Source organism: Primulina huaijiensis, chromosome 1 (assembly GCF_012295235.1).
Source record: "Primulina huaijiensis isolate GDHJ02 chromosome 1, ASM1229523v2, whole genome shotgun sequence".
In the NCBI taxonomy this organism is placed as follows: domain Eukaryota; kingdom Viridiplantae; phylum Streptophyta; class Magnoliopsida; order Lamiales; family Gesneriaceae; genus Primulina; species Primulina huaijiensis.
The window spans coordinates 26,673,749-26,687,595 of record NC_133306.1 but is presented as its reverse complement, the minus strand read 5'-3'; the positions used below and the strand labels follow the sequence as shown (position 1 = coordinate 26,687,595).

At 30.6% G+C, this 13,847-nt stretch overlaps 2 protein-coding genes across 3 annotated transcripts; one reads left to right on the top strand and one right to left on the bottom strand.

Moving 5' to 3' along the window:
• The first annotated feature begins 5,068 nt into the window (after positions 1–5,068).
• Positions 5,069–8,476, top strand: LOC140990620 (bifunctional TH2 protein, mitochondrial-like). Its single transcript, XM_073460402.1, has 6 exons — positions 5,069–5,579; positions 6,186–6,294; positions 6,410–6,700; positions 6,775–7,198; positions 7,278–7,544; positions 7,781–8,476. The coding sequence occupies exons 1-6, from the start codon at positions 5,386–5,388 to the stop codon at positions 8,185–8,187; spliced, it is 1,692 nt and encodes a 563-aa protein (XP_073316503.1). The 5' UTR covers positions 5,069–5,385; the 3' UTR covers positions 8,188–8,476.
• Positions 8,477–8,903: 427 nt separating this feature from the next.
• On the bottom strand, positions 8,904–12,216 carry LOC140990603 (auxin-responsive protein IAA13-like). 2 transcript variants are annotated; one of them, XM_073460390.1, is made up of 5 exons: positions 11,746–12,216; positions 10,397–10,686; positions 9,853–9,988; positions 9,518–9,579; positions 8,904–8,951 (listed from the first exon to the last, which is right to left on the bottom strand). In XM_073460390.1, the coding sequence occupies exons 1-5, from the start codon at positions 12,111–12,113 to the stop codon at positions 8,935–8,937; spliced, it is 873 nt and encodes a 290-aa protein (XP_073316491.1). In that variant the 5' UTR covers positions 12,114–12,216; the 3' UTR covers positions 8,904–8,934. The 2 variants fall into 2 exon arrangements, with proteins under 2 accessions (XP_073316491.1, XP_073316485.1); XM_073460384.1 differs by lacking the exon at positions 8,904–8,951 and adding an exon at positions 9,119–9,426.
• Between the last annotated feature and the right edge of the window lie 1,631 nt (positions 12,217–13,847).

Here is a 13,847-nt window from a genome sequence, read left to right as displayed (position 1 = left end):
AAAAATATTTATATATAGAAAAAAATATTTATATTTATTGTTTTTCTTGTCTATATATTTTGTTATATGTGAGCATATATTCTACTTCATTGTCTTAATTAATTGTCATATATCTTTACTATATAATTTGTGTGCATTGAAGATGAATAAGTTCATTTTGTAGTTTTTTATTACATGGACTTAGGTTGATATATTAATATATGATATACACAAATATAAAAATTTTCAAATTCAATTTATTCACAATGATTCTTCATAACAAAGGCCAACTCAAAATAATAAAAATTAAGATTCATAATTATTTTGAATATGATATAAAAATAATACGTGGAAACTTTTTTTGACATTTTAGTTGCAAAATACAGTGATAAATACATGTAAGTGCATTATTTAATTGTGGCAATTATAACTTTATTTAAATATCTTATTTCTCACTCAAGGATCAAAATTTGTTTATTTCTTATTTTGATTATCGACAAATCCAATATTTCAATTAAATTTTTTTGTTAATAAAATTTACATGAGTTTTATTGTATATTTATCCAATTTGAAAGGGATAAATTATAATTCAATATATAATAATATTTGAAAATTGTAGAATGCTTCTAAATTTAAAAATCGAGTAACATGTAAGGGATCAATTCAAAACTAAAAGTTGATGCAACATGTTTCTTCTAGCTTTACAATCGAATAATATATGATCGAGCGTTTGTCGCTTTACCAAAAACTATAACTGATAGTAACTATGCAAGTCAAATCTTTAAATCATACATCATCTCAAGCAGCTACCCATCGTGGATAATTATTGTACCAAACACTCTATCTCCTAATAATTGCACCAATTGCAATCAGTGAAAATCAAAGTTGCGATCTTGGCTCTGATACCAATTGTAAGCTCAAGTTTTTACTGTTTTATCAAAACCTATAGATTATGGTAACAATGCAAATCAAATATTTTAAATAGTACAACAGCTCAAACACATCATTTCAATTACTCTACCCAACATGATCAATTATTGTAACCAACAAATAAGTTAATGCAAATAACCTTTTAATATATCATATAAATTTATAAGACATTTAAGTAGAATATATACTTGATATTCTACATAAGTAGTAGAGAAAAAAAATCATTTTCATTTATTTGAAAATTTATATTTTAAAATAATATAAAAATCAGAAATATATATATTGAATTATAAGTAGTAGAGAAAAAGCATGTTGACAAAATCCTGAAACCCAAATTGAAAGTTGAATTAATACATTCATATTCATCATTAAATTTTACTATTTAATTTTAATAGATTTAACATGTTTATCCACTAAAAATATTGAAAGAATTGTTTATACAATTTAATAAAAAAGACAAAGTACATCATTTTCTGATTCCAAATAACGATCACATTATTATTATGTTACAATGATAAATATATTATTATTTTTAGTTTATCATCATAGTTTTTACCTCAATAAACACATTTTCGAACGTAGGATGTTAAATTTAAAATTTACATTAGATAATTATATTATTAATTCTAAGATTCTTTTTTTATTCTTCTCAATACATTACTTTTTCACTTTTCTATCTTCAAATATATTAATCTATTTATTATTGTATACAAAATATAATAATTATTTAGTTAATTGATCACATTTAAGATTAGATATTTAAAAAAAATTCTAATATATCTTTAAAGACCAATAGATGATGAAAAATTAAGAAAATGTAGAACACTACAGTGCGTAAACTTTCGCTTTGTACATTGACAAAAGATAAGGTGAGACCAATTGAGATACTTATATATATGAGTCTCATTCAACTTAGCCTATTATAATATTTTTATTAACCGACTTTGCCCTTCGTTTTTACTTCATTAACTTTGCAGTGTGACTCATTCAAGCATTAAATTTTTACGTTTTTAGTACAGAGTGTCCTATACTCTCTCACCGACTTCAATCTTTAGAAATCGGTATTAGTAGTTTATAGGTAATAGACAATTATTTAATTTTTAATTCATGTCTTTTGATTAATTGTATAATTTTTTATGTTCTACCATGTTCATTTTTAGAATTTTTATTGAGTTTTTATAATCATGATTATAAGTGTTGCACGGATACAATATAAAATTAATATATTTTAAAATATTGATATTAAAGTGTCGAATAAATGTATTAAATCATTATTTAAGAACTTTTAGAAAAACAATATACATCATAATTCAGATTTAAAGATTAATATACAAATAAAGAATTGCGATGAATATCTTATAAAATAAATGGTGTTAGCTCAAAAAGATTAAATATGATTATTGTAAATGAATTTTTTTTAATTAATTAAAAAAATTTCAGCAAATGCGCTGAATTAATTAGAATGTTTTTAATATAATATGTCGCTAAATGTTTTTCCATATGAGTTAGTGATTGAATCCTTATGAACATTTTAAAAAAATATATCTTTAGTTATAGTAACGTTGTCTTATAAATTAAAATATTAAATGAAACAAATTATCAAGATAAAAAATTAATTAGGAAATTCAAGAATATGTGATTACTCAATTAGTTTAATTGACACACTATTTAGTTTGCTGATTTAATAGATGTTAAATCCATGATCACTGAGTTTGACAAGAATTATTGTAGAATAAAATACAATTATAATAAATTACTTGATTGTATATGTAATAAAATTTTGTGTATTTCATATATGTTTGATTTATTTCATTTATAAGGTTAAAATTTTATATATTATGATATAAGATTTGTTATACATCTTAACATCAATAAATTCACTAAAAATTTATATATTAATTTCCGCTACCATATTATTCTGGTTTCGCCCCAGACTTTTGTGTATTCGTTTGTTTGAATTTATTATTCCTCATTTTACCAAGACCCATAATGTGTCAAACATGAAAGTGAATATTAATTTAAAGAGATGATAATATTTATATATTGTAATAAACATATTTACCCCTCACAATACTGATAAAACTAACTTAAAAATAATATGTTGACGAACATATTGTCAGAAATCGAAAAATACAACTCAAATGTTAACTTTGACACTCAATTTTGAGTGACTGCCAAAATGTCTCAACAACCCACAATTTTTGGACAAGATAGCTAGTAACATCACAATTTTGAAATCAAACTGATATGTTTCATTTTATATCAAGAATTCATGATTGAAAATTGATAATATTATATATATATATAATATATAAACTCATGCGAGCTCATTTAGGATCACCTTTAAATGAGTCGACAAAATTTCAACCCAACTCACTTAAACTGTTTGGCGGTGCAAGCCAAACCGACACACCCAACCCAAATTGACGGCTCAAATCACAACGATCTTTTACCGTGTTTTATTTAAATAATTTATAAATATAAACTGCAAAAAAATTTCGGTTGCAAAAATTTTTAATTTAAACACATAAATCCTAGCAAACTGTCACATGAGAACATGAAAAAAATTAATAAGATACCAAAGAAAATTCACAATTTTATAATGAGTTATTTCTAAACTTTAATTAATTTAATTTACATAGTGGAAAGATAAATAAAAAATCTAAATCATTGTATTAAAAATAACATATTATAATGTGAGTATGCATAAAAAAACAAAATACTAATTTACATAATGAAAAGATATCATTGGATAAAAATAACGTATTATAATGTGAGTAGACATAAAAAATTAAATATTAAAAATCACATATATTTAAAATATGAATAAGGATAATGAAAAGACACACTTAAAATAAGTAATTAATGTAAAGCAAACAATTAATAAGGAGACAAATGGAAATTCACATGAGTAGACATAAAAAATTAAATATTAAAAAACACATATATTTAAAATATGAATAAGGAGAATGAAAAGACACACTTAAAATAAATAATTAATGTAAAGATAACAATTAATAAAGAGACAAATGGAAATTCACATATAAAGTCACATATTTATATAAATAATAGATATATATATATTATTTTCTTTTTGAGCAAGTTGTTATAATTTTTAAAAGCCCAGTGGTTGTGAAATTTTTAAAATATTTATTGAAATAACTCGCAGCTTTAAATGTGTAAACCGTGTTATTCATATAAATCATACTGGAGAAATCGTGCATGACAAGTTCACCTAAAAAGACATCGACAAGAAATCGAAGTTCTTACAATTAATAACATTTTCTAAGCAAAAAATTGTTTTTTGTTTGGACTTAGAACACATTATGCATGATAGATTACTTCATATATTCAAATAATATTATCAAAATAACGATATTTATAGAACTAGAGAATGATGAGTCAAAGGTTGTGCATATCTACTCCTAATGATTGAATGTAATTCGGTATTCATGTCTCTCTCTTTAGTTGTGATATAATACAAAGAGAAGGTGTTTGTGTCATCATCTACAACTTTTTTTAATTGGTAAATAAAAATTGTAATATGTTGGTTTGATTATTATTTTATTGTTACAATAAAATAATATATCAAGCCTTAAATATAAATTTGACTTATTTATATATTAATTACACTAAATAAAATGAATTTCAAATGTATCGAATTTTAAATGTTTGATGAACTTGAAATTCATCATAATTAATGTGAAACATTTATAAACAATACAAATAGTGAATTTGATATTTATAGACTTATTTCTTAACGACAACAAAAATATATTTGAAATTTATGGATTTGAAATTCATGAATCCAAATACAGTCTTATTGTATGTGATGATATTACAATTATATTAGGCGTACTTTTGCTCGAACAAACATAAAATTATAATTTTAAAAATTATTTCTAAAAAGTGACACTATGGTTTAAACTACCAATCCGCTTTTTAAACAATGTATATGATTTAACTGTGCTTATGAATAAATAATTATATTTATAACTCATATAAAAAGAGAATATGGAATAAGTTTTAATTTTCAATCAAAAAATACTTAGTCAAATACCCCTTATTGGCATTAACAAGAATAGTGAGTTGACTCTGTCATTTTCATACGTATTGTATCACGCGAAAACTGAGTCACGAGAATCCCAAATCATATTCGTATCATTTGACTGCCGGCGCTTCGTCCCTGAAAAAGACCATCCCGAACTTGGTCTTTTACTATCCATTCCATTTTCCCTAGGCTTACGCGCATCCAGACTCGACTTTTTCCTATTAAAAATTGTTTATATAATCAAACGTGATATATATTTGTGTTTGTTTATGCATATATTACTATCCTCGACTGCTACCAACTCTTGAATCTTGATCACGTCCCCAAAATCCACCAACCCTTCTCATACTTGAATTGTTAAGATAAAAAAAAAAATAAAGTTAAATTAATCGTGCAGTTTACGTTGATCTTGAGGAGGTAAAGAAATGGGAAGTTTCGAATTGCAGGTGTCGGATGAAGGAGGGATAGCGAAGAGGCTGTGGAAAAAGTTCAAGAATGAGAGGGCTTTAGCTCTTTACAGCCCTTTTGCAGTTTGCTTGGCTTCGGGAACTTTGAACCCCACGTCTTTTATTCATTGCATCTCTCAAGATGTCTACTTTCTTCAGGCTTTTGCTCATGCGTAAGCCACCGTCATCTTTTTGTGTCTTTTTCCCCCTTTTTTGTGAAGAGAAATCATCTATGTTTTTTTGACTATTTGTTTCTGTATATACTTTGGATCGGGTCAATTTCGTGTTTATATGATTTGAGTGTCTTGCAATTTCGGGTGGTAGGAAGTAGGAACTAGTTTTGTTGGTCGATATGACAAAGGGAGGTTATGGTAAGTTATACTTTAAATTCGAACTCTTTTGTTGAAGGCGGTTGGATCAAGTAGGAAAGGATTCTTTGAGTCATAGAACTACTGTGAAATAAATATATGATGAATCAATGGCTTTGAGAAAAGTAAGAAGGATGGTTTAATCCTATTATCTTTACTTGTTTAGCCAAGAGATCCATGAGTTGAGATGCCGATGCACATAGAGTATTTCGTTTCTGGGCAGAAGAGCTGTTTTCAGATAGAGTGTTCGATCTGGTGGCCTCAGTGTGTGTTTTTCTTTTCACCGGATTGACCTTGATTGTCTACTGGATAATCTTCATGGATTAAATGAAATAAAGTAAAGAAAAGAAACTTTGTTGAATGGAGGGGGAAGCTTTTGTTTTTCTGTTGATAAACTTTGTCCATTTGCAGTTACGAATTGGCAGAGGAATATGTAGATGACGAGGAGGATAAGGAAGCCATTGCCGGGTTGAGAAAACGCGTCATGAAGAGGTTTAGGAACCAAGATTCACTTATTCGAGTGAGGGCCCAATCAATGAATTCTTGATCTTATTATACGTTTGAGCCACCTAAGCGATGCAATGCTAAGTATCAATTTTGAGTTTCTCTTTTTCATTCATGTGGCTTATTTATAGGAATGGGGATTTGAGCCGCCCAAAGATAGGACGTGCGATGCTGCAACAGTGAAATACACGGAATTCTTGGCCGAAACAGCCTCAGGAAAAATTGGAGAGGAAAAATTCTCTGTCAAATTTGTTACACCTTTTGAAAAGACAAAACTTGCTGCTTATACTTTGAGCGTGATTTCACCATGCATGAGGCTCTACAGCTTCATTAGTAAGGAGATCCAGGCTCGTCTAGACCCTGATGATGGTGAGCACATCTACAAGAAGTGGCTCAACAGTCTTTCTTCTGTAAAATTTGAGGTATGTTTTGTTTGATGCTTTCTATTGGAGTGTTCTTGTGAAAAACCCTCATAATTTTACTAATCTAAATTTAGGCATCAGCTTCAAGAATTGAAGACTTGCTGGATAAACTATGTGTTTCTTTAACCAGTGAAGAACTAGATATTGTAGAAAGACTTTACCATAGAGCTATGAAACTCGAGTTGGACTTCATCTGGGCTCAATCAAGTGTTCAGCAAAGCATAGTTCCTTTCTCAAGACTCCTCAACATAAGACTCCTCAACAATGTTGAAGACAAACTCATCTTATTTTGCGACTTTGACTTGACTTGTACTGCTATTGATTCCTCTGCCCTTTTAGCTGAGCTTGCAATAATCACAACGACCAATGGTTCTGGACCAATGCCATTCGCGGATATTCGGACTACATGGAGCGATCTTTTCAGCCAGTATGTAGAGGAATATCAACAATGTGTAGAAAGCATCATTCATGAGGCAGGAATTGATAAATCTCTCCAAGGTTCAACACATTTTCTTGCAAGAACATCCTATCCTTCTTGATCCCGAGTAGCTAACTGTTATGCTTAATGTGATCACAGCTGAGGGACTGGACTATGAAGGTCTATTTAAAGCACTGGAGAAAATATCTGACTTCGAGAAGAGGGCTAATGCAAGACTGATCCATTCTAATGCACTGAAAGGATTAAAACTATCAGACATAAAACGAGCTGGTGAGCGCCTCGATTTTCAGGATGGCTGTAAAAAATTCTTCCAGAATGTTGTGGAAGATAAAAATTGTGCTACCAAAGTTCACGTTCTGTCGTACTGCTGGTGCAGTGATCTAATTAGGTCTGCCTTTTCGTCAGGTATGCTCTTTATTTTTTTTAAACATACTTTTCAGAAACAAATTTGATACAAGGAGATGTATCTATCATAAGATTTTGTTGGGACGAGAGATTTCCCACCCTAATTATCCTAATATATTTTCTTTTCCACGAGGAGGAGATTATTGAGATTGAAAGAAAAAAGATTGAGAGAGGTTTAGCCCTATCGGCATTCTGTCATGGATATTTTATCATAATTTCCATTTACTCCTTAACAGGCAGCCTAAACGCGTTGAATATACATTCAAATGACTTGGTGTACCAAGAATATATTTCCACTGGTGGCATGATCATGAAGATGGAGAGTCCCATAGACAAGCTTCAAGCATTTAATGACATTACAAGCAAGAATAACGGTAGGCCCTTGAAAATCTACATCGGAGGTTCACTTGGTGATTTGCTTTGCTTGTTAGAAGCAGATATTGGCATTGTCATTGACTTGAGTACCAGTCTGAAGAGTGTTGCGAACCATTTTGGTGTTTCTTTCATTCCATTGTTCTCTGGTTTGATAAGTAAACAGAGAGAACTTGCAGAGAGTGGCTCTATAAATCGCAAGGGAAAGTCTAGTACTCTTTATACAGTCTCTAACTGGGATGAAATATATGCATTCTTTTTGGGGCAATAGACGTCTAGTTGGATCCATGTTGGAAAAAGGAGTTGTTATACCGATTAAAAGATTAGTGAAGCAGCACACGATCCTCTAGGTCCCATTCCACTGGTCAGACCTTAACCATATATTTTTACTCGTTGAGGAATATAACTGCATGTGGCAATAAAATAGCGCATTAGATGATTTTGTGAACTGGAACTGAGTCTGTTGGTCAAGTGAAAACAGGCTCTTTCGTTTCGAATTTGTATTCATAATATTAAATTTATCAATCTGTTTAGTAAGCTTTGTCTTGGAATTGACTCTATGTTTGGTCCTACAATCCGAGAGGATTATTAACCTGTCAATCGTTTGGTTGCAAACTTGATTATCTTATGTCAGCCGAATTATTAATTATTTATCAAATATCAATCAAATCATTAAATGTAAAAATCATGATATTATCCTTCATGTTTTTGCTTGAAAAAATTATTAATTATTACAAAAATAAAAATGTGATTTATAATCTTACGTCGAATGTTATCAATCAAATAAAATATTATTATTTATCAATTATTAGTTCACATCAAACTAAATTAATCAAACAAATTTTTATTCCATTCATCCAAGTACACACATTTTAATATCAAACAAATTTTTTTTTATCACATTTCATCCAAGTAAACTACCGGTAAAGCATTCTTTGAATCATGGTGAAGGCAAAATTGCATGTATGGTCGTGCACTTGTGCTTACAGTTTGTCTTTTCATCGTAACTTAGGGGTCTCTATTCAACTGCGAAAGCTTATTTCTACAATAAAAATATCAAATTACCGTATCAAGATCCTTTCAAGGAAAAAATTTTTTTTGTTAACATCTCATAATCACAATAAAATGAAATACTAGAACATATCACATGATTCTAACCAAGTAAACGGTATTTAGATGAAACAAAACAAACAATATATCCATACGAGAAACGCATATTTCGTTAACACGGAAAATTTGCCAGTTTGTGGTGCAGCAAACCAAAACACGACTGATACATCTACTTACAGTACATAAAAGAAAAAAAAAACTGTAGTGCTCTCCGGACAAAATATAATACGTCAAAATAGTACTCAGCAAAATATTTAAGCCATCAAAGACATGCCCGTTATGCCAAAATTATTAGATTATAGAGCATCTATATCCCGTGTTTGAATCTGTTTGAGATCAGAGAAGTATTGTCAAATGGGCGTCATCAATTGTCTCATGTTTCTTTCGCGTGCTCTTGGAGCTGCAAACCAAATATTGATGGATAAAATGGGCTGGGCGTTTACAAATTATGAAAATTTGAGATTCAGCAAAAACCTTTAGATTTTACATACCGAGTCCGTTAGCCTCGGATGTTTTCATGATTTTAAGTCTTCTGACTGTGCTCAGAAACATCCTGTCAATGCAAAGATGTATAGTAAAATTATTGAACATGCCTCAGAATCAACAATAAGTTCCAAAGTTCGTCCTGACGGGTGTTATTCCCAAACCTGTTGGGGCAACTAAATTTGTGTATGATATAGAATGAGTAATGAAAACAGTTTTGCAGATATAGTTGAGTAAAGGGGCAGTTTACGAATGGTGACAGAGTAACACATTCTAATAGTACTGTGTAAGAAGAATGCAGCTCAGATAGATCATTTATAAAAACAATATGATAGAGACATACTGCCAAGGGACATCTCCAACGAGCATCCAGTCTCCTTCTTTGTCTTCATATATGAGTACGAATTCAGATGACTCGTCCAATAATCTCACCGGGCATCTCATATCAGCCATGGCAGCTTGCTCCTCCAAAATTGATCCTATAATAATTCAGAGTTGGCAATCACGCAAGCATCCGGGGCAAAAACTCGACAATCATGTAAACATTTCCAACTTAGTATATCCCACAACTAGAATATTAAGAAAATCACCATAAAAAAATTAAGACCTTGGGTTTCGTTCTCGTTTACCAATTTCTATAGCATCCACGCATAACCTTCCCTCCTTACCAAGAGAAAAGAACGTACTTGTGACATAGCAAATGTGAATATAATAGCAGTAATTTATAAATAGAGATTAATCGTACTCTTTCAACTTCATGTCAGGTAGAGCGTTGCTTTTTGGGGTCAAAGTGGACAAATCGACATATAATTTACCCTCATTTCTAGATGTCGTTAGATTTTATGCTAGTTCTTTGTATGAAACAAATTAAAAAGATAGAAAATTACTTCTTGGGCCAACTGCTGCACCAGGTCTAAACATGTCATCCAATTTACGAGCCAAAGTCTCGTAGCAGCTATGAGCATTCAGATCCACCTTTCGCCCAATCGGTATCCTCTCCATGTTCACCTTAATAAAGAAAGAGGTTCTGGAAAGTCTTTTTTCGACAGCAATGTTTGTATTCTCGTTTTTACATTTATCAACGGTTGAGGTGAATTCTTCAACAGCTGGTATCTTTGAATGGTTTACCAAGCTGTTCATTCTGTGAGCTTTGATAGGAGGCCACCCCACAACCTGACTGCTTCAACAAATCGCAAAAGGGAGAAAAGTTAAAAATCCATTAGATAAATCACTTGAGCCATCATTTAAGTAGCTGAATTAGAGTTCTTTTTCGAAAAATACATTTATTATACAACTTATTTTAATGAGACAATATGAAACTAATCAAAGCCAGTAGACCGTTCCTGAGATTTTTTAGACCTAAGTCGAACCTCAAAAGTTGGACCCCTCGATTAGTTGGGGTACGCTTAACTTTTTTCTCAAAGGAAAGTTTTTCAAAACTAAACTTTTATGTTTTAAACTCAAATATAAAATACTTGATACGTAAAATTCAAAACACTTGTTTTTGCAAAGTTTACAACCATTTAGAAAATTATAAAATACTGGATTAAATTATAAAATACTGGATTGGTACCCTTATAATCGGCACACAAATTTTTTAGTAAATAAAACTGTAACAACAAGAGGCTTCTAGTTAAGTGATATTAATCTTAGATCTCCTAGACTAAGATATTATCCACAATATATGGGTAGTTAAATGATATTAAATCTTCCTAGTTAACATAATTTCACTATTTCTAATTGTCTCTTTCCACAAAAAATAGTATAACAAAATTCAACAGTTGCATGCATCTAAAAAAATTATTGTCATATTATTGCAGACTTGCATCTTCAACTATATATGAGTTTCCATGATTTTTCGAGTCAAAATTGACGTTTTTTGTATACTTTGAGATTCCCATTGAAATTTAAGGTCGATTCAAAGCTGTCAAAATACATATCAAAACCAATATTTATTACCATTAATTAATAACAGTAGATTACATTTAGATAAATAGAGGCGAATATCAGGAACAAATGGAACACACGCGAGGGAAAAACACAAATTTTGCTCTTGCAAAGACCAAAAGCATAGTTGTGTCTCACTCTCAGCAAGAATTCACATACAAACATAAACACATCGAACAAATATGAAGATAAAACACCGCTTTTGAAATAAGAGAGGCAACAAAAAAGGAAGATGGTCGGAAAAAAACAAATTAAAGCATATAAAACTAAAAAGGTGCCGAATTTATACCTAACTCCAGAACGGCCAGGAGGGGAAGAGGGCTCCGCAGTTCTCTTCGAACCGCAGAAACCATTGTTTTTAGCTTTAATGGTAGAAGATGAAGAAGACGACGACGATGAAGAATCTTTATCAGAGATCACCGAAGGAAAATCATCGGCCGTCAAGATTCTGGCGAACTGATCCCACGATCCTCCCGCAGCCGCAACGGACGGCGTCTTACTCTTACCCTTTCCACCGCCACCGCCACTGCAACCGAGACTGAGGCCGAGCCCCAATTCCAACTCGGACCCATCCGGGTAAGAAGAAGATTCTTCCGACAAAGCCGACATCGACCCACCTCCAATCACGCCGCCACCGGGAATAACCTCTCTTTGCATCCAAGATTAGATTTTTACTTTGTGAAAATGTCTGTAAATTCAACTGAAGGACTGGGACAGGGGATCGACGGGGGTTTTATTTTGGTTATTAGCAAAGAAAAATTTTGGAGTAAAAGGGGGAACGAGTAGGTGTTGATGGGAGAGGTGGGCCCCACGTGTCGGCTTTTTGCTCGACAACAGCCATTATAGATTCCTTCCCACACTCAACCAAATGGACAACTTTCTTAATGTTTTACTTTAATTGTACCAAACAAACTTCAGAACCATCTAATTACTTCATTTCTAGTTAATTTCAGTTTATATGTATTCGTATAAATTAGTAAAATTATTTAAAAGTTTTCATTATATATTTATTTAAATATAATACCAAAATTTGTCGAAGATAACTAATATATTTAATGAACAAAACCTGTATGAATAGATAAAATAATATTAAATATAGAAACATGACACAATATGATATATGCAAAAATTCAAATATAACATTTATATTTTGGACACATATAGCATTATTTTACTATAAAAATCTCTATTTATAAAAAAATAAAATATAACATTTATATTTCGGACATAAAAGACTTGATATCACGATCTGTTTTTTTTCTTTAATTCATTATTTTAAAATTACATTTTATTTTCTCATATATATAATATTTATTATTATTATTTTTATTGGCATTGGGGTTGTTGACCCGGCCCAGGCTCCAATGCAATGAAACTATCGAGATATTTGGTGTTGATTTATTATATTCATGCAAGGTTTTAGGTAGGGACAAAGAAGCCTAAAGACAACCCGACAACCTGTAGGGGCCCGAACCTCACTCGCCTCAACACCTAACCTTTAATTACTACTAAAATAAAGTAAAATCCACCCACTAATTGATTACAAACACGTGGTACGTATTTCCACAATATTTTTATATTAAATCAAAGAATTTTAAATAAAATTTAAAATTATTAGGATGATACACATGTTTTTGATATTTTATTCTTTTTAATTACTAAGTGTATTATCATTAAACAAATAGTAATTTAGTAATTTTTGGTATCTAAAAACTGATTCTATTTTTCTCGATTTTTATAATCCCAATTGGATTATTATTAAATAAAACAATATAATATAATACAAACTAAATTTCAGAGATTTTTCATTCTGGTGTGCCCAATTTAACATCAAATCAGTGCCGTTGAATAAGGTGTATTGCACCGAGTAGAGGGGACAGAGGAGCCGTTGGATGTCTCCATCGATTTATGACATGATACAAGGAGACCCACCCACAAAAGAAGCAAAGAAATCACACTTTCAAGCAGTTAGTCATGGACAACGTATGCTTCAGGCTACTTCAACAATTTGATTTGTTATACATCATTAATTATATAATTACCTCATAAAAAAATTATAGAATTACAATTTTATCTTATATTTCAAATAAGATTTTGCAAATTCTAAATTGCATTCATATATATAATAAGTTTTCTATACGATGCATCATATTTATTATATATTTGTTAGCTGAATAATATTTTTAAAATAAAAATAATATTTTTATATATCAAATCTCATCCAAACAAGATCAATCGATTTTGATACGAGACAATATTGTCATAATATCCTGACCTTATTCTTTTCAAAAAAAGTCAACCGCGGCCTTGGGGCAATGTATTGTCTTGAATTGTAGCCGGCAAAACAGAGTTTGCTAAATATTCCGAAGTTTGACTAAAGTATCTACTGTC